Source organism: Drosophila albomicans, chromosome 3, assembly GCF_009650485.2.
Source record: "Drosophila albomicans strain 15112-1751.03 chromosome 3, ASM965048v2, whole genome shotgun sequence".
In the NCBI taxonomy this organism is placed as follows: Eukaryota; Metazoa; Arthropoda; class Insecta; order Diptera; family Drosophilidae; genus Drosophila; species Drosophila albomicans.
Window position 1 is genome coordinate 26,478,014 of NC_047629.2, and position 14,121 is coordinate 26,492,134.

The following is a 14,121-nucleotide window of genomic DNA, read 5'->3' on the forward strand; positions in this document are numbered from 1 at the left end:
ATTAGGATTGGAATTAGTAAACTGTGCAGCACTTGAGTTAGTCGATTAGTCGATTAGTCAGTTAGGTGGGGTCAGTTGTAAGCGGTTGTTGTAAGTGGTGTTAGTTGTGTGAGCAGACAGTACAATCACCTTCCAGTATGAGTATAGGCATTACATCGGGGCATGCAAATTGTTCAGCAGTGCGATCAGTAACAACATCAGTAGCATTGTCAGTAGCAGTCTCGTTGAAGGAGTTAGTAGTTGTGGCAGGTGGTGCAGCAGTGGTGGATGCAAGTGGAGCCAGCTCAATGTCATTCACACGATCTTCCTCAACATTATCGTTAGCATTTTCTACGCGCATCGAGTCTATGTCTAGTTCGTTGTCTTCGCTTTCGACAGGCAACGGAGGCAAGCAACTGCAGGGACAATCGGGCATGCGGGGAGGCGGCTCCGATAGGCAGCTGCCGATGTTATCAACGTTGTTGCTGGGTTGCTCTTCGAGCTGCCTGTGCTCATGCGTCAGCAGCTGCTCCACATTATGGGAGCCACCGCCGGTGGGCACGGCAACGTGAAGTGTGTAGATGGAATCGCTGCCATCATCGGTGGCAATTGTCAAGTTGACCAGTATTCGCTTGCCAGGCTGATCAATGCGTTCGCTGACATATGGTTTTAATGGCGTCAAATGAGCTGCCTGGACCACGTCCTGTTCTTGTTCTTTAAGCACCTCATTTTCGCTGGTAGGCGGAGGTGGCGGTGGTGCAGGTGCTTGCAATGGCTTCGCCTTCGCGGGCTGTTCCACTGCCATCTTATAGACTTCCACTTCATTGGAGTGGGGAGCCTCGTCCAATTTGACTATATCGATGTCCTCATTATCGAAATGAGCCGCATCGCTCAACATCAAATCGGACACAGTGTGATTTATGCTCTGCTGCCCCAGCTCCTTTCCTTTGTGCTGCTCATAGTTGTCGGCCAAATCACGCTCATTATTGTTATCATCAGCGACAGGTTTGTTCTCCAACTCCAACTTCGACTCCGACTCCAGCTTCTGTTTGATTTGAAAATCATTTTCAATAACATAGATGGTTGTAGATGTCGCCTCAATCTCCTTCACGCTGCTGCTGCTTTTGCTGCTGCTGGTGTTGATTTCAACAATGTCATCGTTGTCACTTCCCGGCGACATTGTCGTTGTCAGTGCGGAACCCTCCTCATTCTCATCTTCATCTTCATCCTCAGCCTCAGCCACCCTGCCGCTTGTGCTCTTGCTTGCGCTGCCACTGTCACTTTGATTATAGTCATCAATAACAGGAGTAATGCTGCTTGCCTCAGTATCTGATTCAACTTCAATGTTATCGCCGCTGTTGGTCTCTGCTTTCAGTTCAAACTCCAGCTCCATCAGCTCCTGCTCCAGCTTCCGTTTGGGCTTAGCAAGCATTTTACCTGCTTTGGCTAAATTGCCGTTTAATGATTTGCCAAATTGTTGCCTAGTTTTAGGCGCTGGCCGCACTGTTGTCGCTGCCTTCAGCACCACGACATCGTCATCATCTCCATAGTCATAGTCACTGATGTCGTCCACAAAGGTATCATCATGCCTTGTATTCAATATTCCATCGATTTTGAGCGCAGCTTCAGCGTAATTGCTTTCCTTGGCACCCGCTGTGCTGACAGTTGACTCAATGTGCTTGTGATGTTGTTGCTGCTCAGTAAATTTCTCAATACTTTCCATTCTTGGCGCAGTGGAAGCCAAATACTTTTGTATATGAACTCCACTTGGGCTTGTAATTAAGTCGCTGAAACTTTCAGCGGCTTCATCTTTGTGTTCATCCTCATCCTCAGCTTCATCCTCATCTTCATCCTCGTCTTCATTGCCATGCCAGTGCATTAAAGTTGCGGCATCGCGACGTTGGCGACGCTGCTTCTTCTTCGCAACAGCAACCTTCTTGTTGACAGCCAGCAGCGTTGACATTGCTTGCCGGCTTGCTACAGGTATGCGAGCTTGGATGAGCGAAATTACTTTGTACCGTTTTTGTGGTTAGCTAAGTACTATGTATGTATTTACTACCCCATCACACACAAACACCAACTTGTTACCATCCCCCAGTTTAAAACCCATGCGTGCTCAAATTAAGTATAAAATGTTTTTTTGTTGTTGTTTAACGAGTAATTCAATTCAAGCAGTCTCAAGTTGTCAGAAATGTTCATTGCATTTTGATAGAAGCATGTGGATTAAGCTGACAGGTTGCTCAGCCCAGCATCAGGGAAACAAGGAAAAAGGACAGCAAAACAAGAAGGGAGAGAGACAAAGACAAAGAGAGTGAGGGTGTGTCAACATTTGACAGCTTAATTGCCAAATGTTAAGTGTCATGCGTGTGTCCTGCGGCTAAAAATATACTGATCCAAATGTAAAGTCTTTCCATTTTTTACGTTCCTTTTAAGTGCAAACCTAGATTCACTTTTTTACTTGAATTGACTCTTTTTTTTTGCATTTGCATTTCTCCACAAGCCGAAAGAAGAATAATAATAAGCACAGCCAATATAATATTTGGCTGCCAGTTAGACATTTAATGAACGCAATACAATGCAAATGGAATTTAAATAATCGAACTTTCTGGCTAAATCCTCGCAGCAGCAGCAGCAGCAGCGTCTGTCAAATGCAAAGCGTAGCAAAACTTTTAGCTAACAATCTAAAAAAAGCGAATTCAGAATACTAAAAAAAGAAAAAAATAATAAAAACTTTCTGTCCGCCGCCCGAGGGCACTAAATGCCTCTCTATTTTCTGCCAGTCGCCTTTATTCTCTTCCTCTCTCTCTCTCTCACTCGTCTCTCTTTCTCTGGCTTTTGTGTCTTAAGAAACTTGCGAAAACTCATTTAAAAATAATTAAAACTTGTGCATAATTACCTCCATTATTGGCATTCGCCAAGGATGAGGACAATGAAGTCGATGGCGCCAGCGACGATTGCGACGAGGATGTTGCAGTGGCAGCCGCTGCAGATGAGGTTGCCTCAGCCGAAGCGGATGTCGACTGTAATCCCTGCGCTGTCCCACTGTTCGATGTGGCCGTCGTCACGGTTGCCGTCGATGTCCCTCCGCCGCCGCCAGGTCCACCACCCTGTCCTTGTATAATTCCAATTCCTTGACCATTTTTCGCGCGTACGGATGCATTATGCAGCTTGGATAGATCAGTGTTTGTGCTCTTTGCGGCCGTAACCTCGGCCGCCTCGTTGCCGACGAGCACGGTGCAGGGAGCCGTGGGGGACCATGACAGTTTGCCGGTGCTGGTCAACAGAATGAGGACAATGCAGAACAGTGCAACGGCTGAGAAGGCGACAATGCTCAGCCAGTTGGCTGAGCACCAGGCGGGCAGATCCTTGCGAAAGTTCATCGGCGCCGAATAATGATGTGTAGGCATTCCGTTCATGCTCCTGGGCGGCAGCACCGGGCAGCCTTGCGTGCTGCGCTCGTAGCCCCCTTTGAGTGTGTCTTTTGTGGGTGTGGAACAGGCCGATCCGCTCTTATAGTCAATGGGTGAGCCCTTGTTGATATCTAAAGGAAGAGAAGAGGAGAAAGACACATCTATTAATTACGAACAAAATCTCAGTCGAATGGACAACATTGAATATCATTAAAATCACACCTCATGCTGACCATGTTGTCAACCCTCGAGCTGAGCTGTGGTTGTGCAGTGGAGTGACGACACTATTGTGTTTTGCTTATCGCCATTTGGCGAAATTTTCATTTGTGTAAAAGGATTTGCACAGGGATAACAAACTGACATTCAACATAACCTCAAACAAACGATGGCAAAACACAGCAAAATCAAGAGAATGAAACGAGAAAAAAAATTAATGACTGAATGAATGAATGCGCCAGCGAATGAACGAATCAACGGACGAACGAATGTTGTAAGCAGGGAAAATGACCAGCGACAATGACGCTGGCAATACAAAATACAACAAAAAAGCAAAAAAAAAAGAACCGAAGACAGAAAAAAAGGGAAAAAAAGATGGCCAACAGCGAGGGTAGTGAAGTGATGTGAAAAAAAGGGATTCTCTGTTGACAGTTTGGGGAGAGGTTGGACACAACTGGGGAGTAGTAACAGCATAAGTTGAAATCATTTGTTGACGCCATGATGATAATTCGATTATGCGACGCTGATGTGCAGCGGCCAAGAGTGTGGGGAGTGTTTAAATAGAGCCTAGGGCCCAGTCACTTGGGGCAGGAGAAGAAATGACATGAATATCATGTGAGATGTGTGGCATTGAAAGTGAGAAGCGAAAACAGTTTAAAAATAATATTGTATTTTTAAAGGTTTTCCCCCATTCAAATGCGGTTTAAAGCCAATTTCTATAGCAGACAGCTTGTGCTTGATGTGCAGCGTGTGCAAAGCAGGCAGCTTTCAAGTTGATTGCATCGCATGTAATGATGTAGCAGTCAGCTTTGATTAGTCAACTGAATGGGTAATTTTTTGATCTAACGCGTTTGCATTTGTGTTAGTGTGTTACTGTTTGTTTGCCAAAAAGAAATTATCTGGCGACGCATGCCAGACTCGGTTACACATGGCGTGGCAGACACAGACAGCAAGACAGACAACGCGACAGACAGCAGATGGAGACACAGACACAGAGACAGAGACAGCGAGAGAAACACATACATGTGTCGCACATATACGCACACATTACATATGCATGCATGCACACACACATACACATATGTGTATGTAAATATGTGTGTGCGTTCGTTAGCTGTGTGACAAACGCTCGCTCTTACGAAAAACTGTTGTAATTTCTGGCAAAAGGACCTCTGGCCGCAGAAATAACCTCGCATCCCCATCTGCTCCCTCTGCTCTCTCTCTCTGCTGCTGCCCCGGCTAACCGCTTGCCCAGATGAATCTTTACACCAATGAGTCAACGAGCTGGGCGACGCATTCCATGGGAGCATCGAGCGTGGAGCTCATAGCTCGCCACCACGATTTGCCGTTGGGTAACCCAAAATGGATTTGGTCAAAGCGTTTTCACTAAGTATGGACAGTATGTGTGTGTGTGTCTTTTAGCTCCCTTTCCTTTACCACTCGCTATCGCAATGATAGCGTGAATAATGTCTGTCATTTTTTATATACATATACTACATGCACACATATGTACATACGAATGAGTGTGTGTGTGTGTGTGTGTGTGTATTAAAGATACCCATTAAGCTTATACGAGATGTTAGATTTATTTAATGTCAAGATCCCCTGTCTGGGAGGGAGATGTTTGCTTGCTCTGAAGGAATGCATAAATGTCCATAGATCCGCAGAGACATTTGTATTAGGGTCCAAAGGTTAAGCGTTTCGTCTCATTTCTTGGCTAGTTGCCTCGTTTAGGGGGCGTGCCATTCTAGGGGCGATTTTTATGACCAAAACGTGTTACGATTCAGGGGGATGGGGAGGTGGAAGGTGGCAACGACTCTGAGTGAGGAGGATGCGCGTCTATATGCGTGGCCGAGTGTGTGTGTGTGTGTTTGTGTGTGCGGGTGTGTTTGAATAATTAACGAACGCATAATAGCAGTTGGTTGTCGGTTGTCGGTAGTCGACTTGGTGCTGGCAATCGTTGATATAAATTCACACAAGTTAATGGGCTTTGGGTGCTTTTAAAAAACAGGACATTGCCATTGGGATGGTGTGAAAGCATCGCCCCAGCCAGATACTGATGGGGGAATAAAAGTCCTTCCTTTCTCCCTTACGGTCGGTAGCCTCATTAAAGGGAAATGGCAAGCGCACTAAAGTATGCTAACGTAAATGCCATAAAGGAAAAAATGAGCAATTCAACCGATTTATTGATCCTGATCCAACTAAATCATCAATATACCGAGAGAAAGAGAAAAAGAGAGTGAGAGAATGCTTAACGGATTATTGTTTGCGTATTTATGCATTTAAATTAGTTTGATAAATTGACTGCTTAATTGCATTTAATCCATTCGAAAAACACATTTGATGTGCTGCAGGTTAGAGATAATATTGCTGTTTTTTTTTGGGTTTTTTTCCGGATTGGTCGGTTGAATGTGTGTAATCTTCACATTTATCTATTAATTTTATTGCAATGACATTTTATGCAAAAATTGACAGGAATGGACATGAATGGACAGGCTGTTGTGTGCTCGTTAAGCCTGCGGCTGTTTTATGAACCCAAAAGCAAATCGCTTAAATTAAAACAACACAACAACAGCAGCAGTCGAAAAAGGGGCGTGACAACAAAAGCAATAAAAATAGTGTGGTGTACGCAGCTGTCCGTAATGGTTATTGTATAATGTGCACACCACTATATGTGTGTGTGTGTGTGTGCTGTGTGTGTGTGGACTCAACCCCTGCATTATTATGTGGCCAACAAGCTGACACATACAATAAGAGTGCGAGGCTTAGGTCTCCCCTAAGCCAAATGAGATTTATGCTGCGTGTAATTTAACATTTTTAATAATATTAAAATTACAAATTTATATTTTATGTGCATGTGCATGTGTGTGTGTGTGTGTGTGTGCCAAGGTGTTGTTGTAGTCCAATAAACACTTTTGGGGCTCCGTTTTTGCTATTCCAAGCTATTCCCAGCTAGTCTGCTGTTGGGGAATTCGTAAGGAATTTCTCAAGGGAACGAGAACCTGAATCCTGTTTAGATTAAACTGAGCTCTTGCTGGGCAGTTAAGAGCGCTCTCGTTACGTTTTCCGTTTCGTCAATTGTGTGTTAAGTACTTTTGAGTAATTGCTGGACTCGTGCAGAGAACGAGAGAGAGAGAGAGCTCACTAAGTGAGCCTGACTAAGGCCAATTTGCATAGTCGTTAATGAACATTTGCTAATATTATAAGCACTAAAACAGAGCAATAAATTCAAGCTGCCGCTGCTCCTCCTCCTCTTGCTCCCCTTGCTCCCTTCGTACCTTTCCCTAGGCGCTGAAGCGTGCGACAATCAAATAAAAGTACATGAAAAACACATAAAGGGGTATTCGGCGTTCTCGGTTTCGTTTTTTGCGTACTTTTTTGTTGCTGGTTCTGTTTTTTTTTAATGGTAAAGCGCGACGATTTCTCGAAACAAACAGGTGATTGCGCGAGAGAGAGAGGAGAGCAGGAGGCAGGCTCACGCTGAAGGAAGCTCCCGCCATGTTGGTAATGGAGTTTGCAAACAAACATGGCCGCCGGGGAAAAATCACATAATTTACACGTTTGCATTTAAGTATTAAGTGGGCAAAGAAGTGAGCGAGAGAAGAGAGCGATGCGGGGGTGGTTGGCAAAGTGTTTCGTTTACTTTTGCTGCGTTTGTGTGCAAAGCTCAGCAATTGTGTGCGCGAGTGTGTATGTGTGTAAGTGTAAAGGAATTTAGGCATGTAGAACGATTTTGGGTTCGCCATGTTGTTGGATTTTATGTGCGAAGGAAGCAATTTTTGGGGTCGACTTTATTGCCCCTGTCGACGCGACGCTCTGAAGCAGTTGATGTTGATTTTAAAGCGTTTAATGGTCGCGTTTTGTGTGCTGGAAATTGAAAATGAAAATAATGAAAGCCAAACGCAGCTCAGCACAGAACGGTGTAGACACACATGTATGTACAAAGTGTTTGGATTTCCAGAGATTTGCTCAAGCAGAAGGAGCTGTCATAAAAGGGGTTTGCCAGCAGGGCTTATGATGGATTGACAAAAAAGGGCTGCGCAGCTGCAGCACTACAAAATAGTCGAGGCAATCAAAGTGAAAGACAGCTTAGAAGACCTTTAAAAAAGGTTATAGTATATACTCGGTGTAGGCTTCGCACTAAGCCCAATAATCACTGTCTTGTAATTACGTCGACTTAAGTGGCCAAGCAAATTGCGATAGGCAATGCTTCGCTTGCTTTTCTCTTTGTCCCTCTCTCTCTCTCTCTCTCTGTATCTAGCTCTCTCTCGTTCTCTCTTCTGCACGCGTAATCAAAAATTCCATTTAAAACTTTAAACTCATTACTAAATGTTTAATGTGCGCTCATTTCGCGTTGTTGTACAATAAATCAACAACGAGCAGCGGCAAAAAGAACAAAATGTTGCAATTTGTTAGGCCGGGCACAGACAACAAAAAAAAAGAGGAGTATAAAGAACTTGGGTCTTCTAACGATGCGGCAACCTGTCGACATCGACGCACGTGAGTCGCGATCCCAAAAGGGTCGTTGTTATCCACTCGCTGCTGTCCTCGCTTGCCATATTGTTTCGAGCAGGCGGTGCACAGCGGGCTCCGTCCCATCTTGAGCACTAATCAAGTGTGTGTGTGTGTGTATGCGAGAGTTTTGGGAGTTGTGGATAACCAGGCCGCCTTTAAGCAGCGTAGCGTAGCATAGCGAACACACACACACACACTTTAAGCAATGGCTTCGACGGGGAGGCGAAAAAACTTTTGGCACGATTTGCATGTAAATTAATTGCCATTGCCTTGGAACTGTCGCAAGGTTCATGGCGCGCGCCTGTAGCTATGCAACGTGATTTTTTTTTGCTCTGCCGTGTTTTTTACGAGTCCTAAGCAACCCTCAAGGCACACACAAAGACAAAGGCTGAGACTGAGACTGAGACGAAGACTGAGACTGAGACTAAGACAGCGATGGAGTTGGAGATGGTGAAGGGAGAGTTTTTGCCACCGCCCACAAGATAAGTCGTATAAATTATAGCAATTTAATAAGTTTTAAATATACGCATCCGGTTCGCTGACTGCCTGCCTCTGCTCTCTGTGTCTGTATGTTTACATGCCTTCACCCTCTCCGCATCCGAAGAGATGCCCGGAAAAACTTGGAAATCTTTGCAGCAAAGTTTGCGCGACCTCGTCTCGGGGGTTGCGACTCGGGTGTTTTGTTTTTCGGGTGTTCGCTTTCGCTTTGCAGCTATAACTCAAGACAAAAATTGTTGCCGATTAAAATTGTCGGTTGGGCATTAATTTTATGTCACGATGCGCTCGCTCTCTTTCGACGTGGCCAACGTGCCGTGTGATAAGGTGGCGAGTTCTTCTTCTTCTTCTTCTTCATCTTTGTTGAGGGGGTGCGTGCTTACCTTTTGTGCAGACAATTTTCAGTTTGTTCTCGCACTAAATGAGTTTATGCAAGTGTGAAAATAAGTCTTTTAATGGCCAACAGGGGCTAAACTGAACTGGCATGGGGATAGCTTTGCCTCGCTGGCTGGCTGGCAGCACTTTCCTTCACAGTTAATGAGTTAAAAGTGGAAGACGCGGCACGTGGATTACTCGTCGCCTCTGCTGCCTCATTCAGGTGTTGTTTGGGGCAAAAACAAAACTTAATTTGTTGTTGCAGGTGAGACGCATAAATTATTTGATAACAGTTTCAGCTCGCTAAGTTTTCAGCAGCGTCCGTCGTTGCCTTCGCCTTTGTTTGCCAAGTTAGTGCTCAGCTTTGGAGCGTAGATACTATATAGCTCTGTTTACCGTTAGCCGCTTAATGCTGCAGCTTATCAGTGTAGGGCTTAAGCTTAGTTTATGTATTTTGATTGTTTGTCATGGCTAAATATTATTTTTGCTAACGTTTAATTAAAATCTTCGTTATTAACATCGTGGACACGTGGAAATTGCTTGTGCTGGGCACGTGCTTGAAATTTTCCAAAACATTTTCGACATTTCCATTACCCCATGGGCCAATTGTGGACGCTGCCAGCACCAACAAATTTCTATTTCTATTTGTATTTTATTTTTAGTTTGTGTGTGGCTGCTGCATGTAATTACAAAGCAAAACTTTGCCATATAATTTTTACAAAACTCAAAACTTTTTCAATAACAAAATTTAAAAAAAAAAACAGACATGAAATGAAAAGAATAAAATAGAAATAAAAATAAAAATAAACGAGTGTAACGGCACAGAAAGCAATGCCAAAAAGCAACTGTAAAAAAGTTTGCAATAAAAAACGCCAATGGCTAAAAGCGACCAGAGGACACTCACATGGCCAGGGCGGAGCTGGAGTTGGAGGCGGGGGCGTGGCAGGTACGTGCGCTGCCTGCGAAACGCAAATGTTTAATAAACTTTTTCAAATAAAAATTTATCTACGTTGACGTGCAATTTTTAGACCAATTAAACCGTGGCACATTCATTGAAATCGGATACAGACAACGAGAGTGAGGGAGACGGCAATAGAGATGATCTTTTGCTGCGTATTTTTTTGTAGCATACTTTTCAGCGCCTTAAATTGCACACGTTTCTTTTTGTTGTTGTTGTTGTGCAGTGTTGTGTAGTGTCTTTCTTTAAATTTAATTAGCTCGCATTGCAGCATCATAATTCTGTTGCTGCTGTCGCGGTATCGTTTGTCAAACTAATGGCAATAATTGCGATAAAGCCAGCATTAAATAACACACACTTCGATAAGTACACATGGCGTATTTTTTATTATTATTATTATTGCGAACACAGGACAGAAGACAGAAGAGTGTGGAGCAGGGTATTTTAATAACGAATTTAAATAAAGTGTTTTCTTCACTGCTTGCTGTTTGTTGTTGTTAGTGTGGTGTATTGACCAGGTAAAATAAATGCAGGCGGCTGCCTTTTGTTTTCGATTTCGATTTAATGAACTGTAAAGCGCTGCCATATTTATTGCATTTGTTGTTTGCTGTTTTTCTCTTTTTTTTATTCTTCCATTTTTTTGCCTTACTCTCTGCACTTTTTATGCAACAATTTTGTTGTTTTTATTATTATATATACGGACATATATTTTTTTATTATTGTTTATTTGCGCTGTTTTCTGTTTCGGTTACTGCGTTGTTGCCTTTTTATTGTAATTTTAATGCATTTAATTTAAATTACTGCAAGCGTCGATTTTGATCATCAATTTCATAATTTTTTTGCGCCGTTATTGTTGCTGCTGCCATTTCGCTGGCGATTTACATTGCGGTTGGTGCCAGCATTGGCAGCCACTCGCCTGCCTATTTTATAGTCAATAAACATTGTCAGCGTTATCGCAATTAATTGAAATTAATGTACACTCATTGTAATAGGCCATTTGCGGCTTTAACATTTCCCAAACTCAGTTCCTCACACCCAAGATGTAGATGTGCTGTATTCCTGAGGCTGAGTGTCTGAGCAAACTCAAATATAAACTATTAATTGAAAGTTTAATTAAAATACTGCTAAGTGCAACTTGTTCTACACTTTTTTTTTTTTTTGTTTTTGGTAAATTGAATTAATTGCCTCTGACCAGCCAACAAATTACGTGGTGGGCAATTGATGCTGTCGAAACGTCAGCGCAGCAGACGTCGCAACACGAATTAAACAAACAACAGCGAGAAACCAAACAGACAACAGCAAAAGTCAACTCCAACTGCAAACTGCGCTCATTACCATAATTATTAACACAAAAAAAAAAAAACAACTCGAATAATGCCGAATAAAAGTTGAGGTGAAACGCAGCAACAGCAGTAGAGATGATAGCTGTCAATTGTTGTTGGGAGGAACGGGGAGGAAGTTCGTTCCAAGTCGGATTGGTAGCTTGACATTTAATCATTAAGCGGCGTCACGATGTGTCGTCATGGCGTTAATTATTGTCGCGTAAAAAGTGATTTATATTAAAATCAAACCACTTGTAATTTTATTATGTTTATACACATTACTTAAGTGTGTGTTGGTGGTAGTTGTGTGTGTGTAGTTGGTTGGTCAACGCGCAACGCAGCCATTAAAGTTGGGCAGCCATTTTGTCATAAAGTTTGTGTTAATTAACGCACACACAACCGCGAAAACATGGCGCCCACTAAAGTGCCACTACACAGCACTCATACGCACACACACACACACACTTGCGCACACACACATGCACTTGCATGCATACATTTGTGGAGGCACTTGCAATATTTAAATTCAATTGCATACTTTCGAGCGCTCGTCTGTTTGCCCGGCCACACGGCGCATACTTAATGAACCATGTACTCGTTCCGTTGCATATTTTATTTGCTCTCTACACCTCCCCCCACTCCATGCTATATACTGCTGCTCTGGAAAAGTGCGCAACGCTTTTCCAGTCTCTCATGTATGCATAAGTACAACGCTGAAGCTAATAGAAATGGCCAGTTAAGCGCGACCAACAATTGAATTGCCATTACGTTTAAAAATACATACATATATATATATATATAAACAAACTAAGCGAAAACAATAAACAATAAATTGTTTTGCATATTTTACTTATTTTGTATAAATAAATAATGTAAATACCCCAAGCTTAAATACCCAACAACAACACAACAACACACAAAAAAAAACCAATCAAAAATATTAATTTTGATGGCACTTTTCAAATTCAATTTATACACTAAATGACGGGCAGCTCAGTGTGACTTAAGCTTCTGTTAAACAATTGCGAAAATCCGGAAAAGCGCTTTTTTGACTTTGCGCTGTCAATTAATGTGCTTTTTAATAATATTTGCCATATATATTTTGTTATGCTTAATGCGTAATGCGTTTGCCCTAAAATGTGCCACATTATTTATGTATAATTATGCCAGATTTTTTTTTTTTTTTTGGTTTATTCGATGTACGTTGCACATTTTTGTGACATTTAATTGTTTTAATTATATGCAACAGCACCATTAAACATATCGCTGGACATTATGAAATTTATGAAATTAATATTTTTGACGCAATTACAACATAGTTTTAGATAGAGAGAGAGAGAGAGAGAGAGAGAGAGAGCAGCACAAAAACAAGCCAAACAATGCAAATGGCATTTGGCAAATTGTAAATTTCAAATTGCAAATTGAATTAAATTCACATTCGATAGATTTAGTTCACGTTGTTGTTGTTGTTGTTGTTTTCATTCCGCTCCATATATTTCATGAAATTATGATTGCGAAAAAAAGATTGCATAATTACTTTTAATTTGTGGTTTTTTGTGCGCCTAGCTGCCAATAAATAAATTAATGTGAAATTATTAACTGACAAAATGTTAAAATTATGACAATTTATTTGCGCATAAACTGACGCCGCCAAACAGGTCGAAGTTTACGACAATTGTGGCCAATAAAAAGGGCTAATAGCCGATGCAGATGGGGTAAAAGGGAGCACAAGTGTCGGCATAAATAAATATTAATAAATGCTGATTAGTATTTCAAATGTCACCCAAAAAAATTAACATTTAAGCTGATAACTTTAAGAGAATTTTATGTGAGGGTAGTTTTCTACCCATAGGTATATTTTGCATTCTATGGTATATCTATATCAATGTACCAAATATAGCATTTTATATAATTTTAGTATTTTTTCGGGTATGTTAGTTGTTAGTTAGTTGGGCATATTTTGCACTTTATGATATGTTTTTAATATACCAAATATAGCTTTTGGTATATTTTAGTATTTTTTTAATATATTCATTGACTATATTATGTACTCTATTGTATATTTTGAATTTAATACTATATCAATATACCAAATATAACATTCAATATATTTTTAGTATTTTTAAGGTATATTTATTTGATATATTTTAAAATAAATCAAATTTTTATTATTCTCTCGGGTATCTCACAGTCGAGCACACTCCACCTTAAGCTTTCTTACTTGTTCGGAAGTCAACTAACTGCCCTCTCAATTCCATTTTGGAGTTGCACTTTAAAAGCCATTAAAATGGCAAATAGGCTGCGCCCGCTCGTTCTGTCGTGTGTGTGTGTGCCCAAAAAAGGGGGACAGAGTCTGTTAATTTCATCAGAGCTACTGGTAATTGCGTGTATGCCATTGCAGTGCTCCAGAGCGCAAGTCAAAACTGTGCAGGACAAACGAAGTCAGACAGCGAGAGTCCAACGAAACGCGGCATTCGCTTTTTTTTGTTGGTGGCTGCGTTGGAAAATATGCACAGTCAAGGGAAGCGAAGTGGATAAAAGGGAGGGGAGAGACTGTGGATACCATTGCTGCGACTGGCTACAATTTATTATATTAAGTATTAATGTTGGCTATGATGCCGTCGCACACACTGTGCGAATGCTTCTTGTGCGTAGACGAGGATGTTGTTGGGTGTATATGCATAATCCGAAAGCCAAAAGTAATTATATTAAGTAATTGATGAATTTGCCTTTTTACGCGGCGACGGCGGCGGAGGCAGTCGCAACGCTTTTTGCCAAAGGCCAAACCAATCCCCCAAGCAACTCCCTGTCTCGACGCAGTCGACAGACGCATTTATAGTTATCACGCAGG

The 14,121-nt window shown here is 41.9% G+C and overlaps 1 protein-coding gene across 5 annotated transcripts in view; it reads right to left on the reverse strand.

Annotated features, from left to right (window-relative positions):
- The window catches only part of LOC117567867 (teneurin-m), a 145,863-nt gene that overhangs the window by 10,087 nt on the left and 121,655 nt on the right, over positions 1-14,121 (reverse strand). For 3 of the 5 annotated variants that reach the window (XM_052004190.1, XM_034248135.2, XM_034248134.2), the window contains exon 3: positions 2,876-3,520. In XM_052004190.1, the coding sequence (XP_051860150.1) occupies positions 2,876-3,520 (645 nt within the window). Of the gene's footprint in view, positions 1-129; positions 1,990-2,875; positions 3,521-14,121 lie in introns of all 5 variants that reach the window. The other 2 variants (XM_052004189.1, XM_052004188.1) reach the window with 1 other exon arrangement.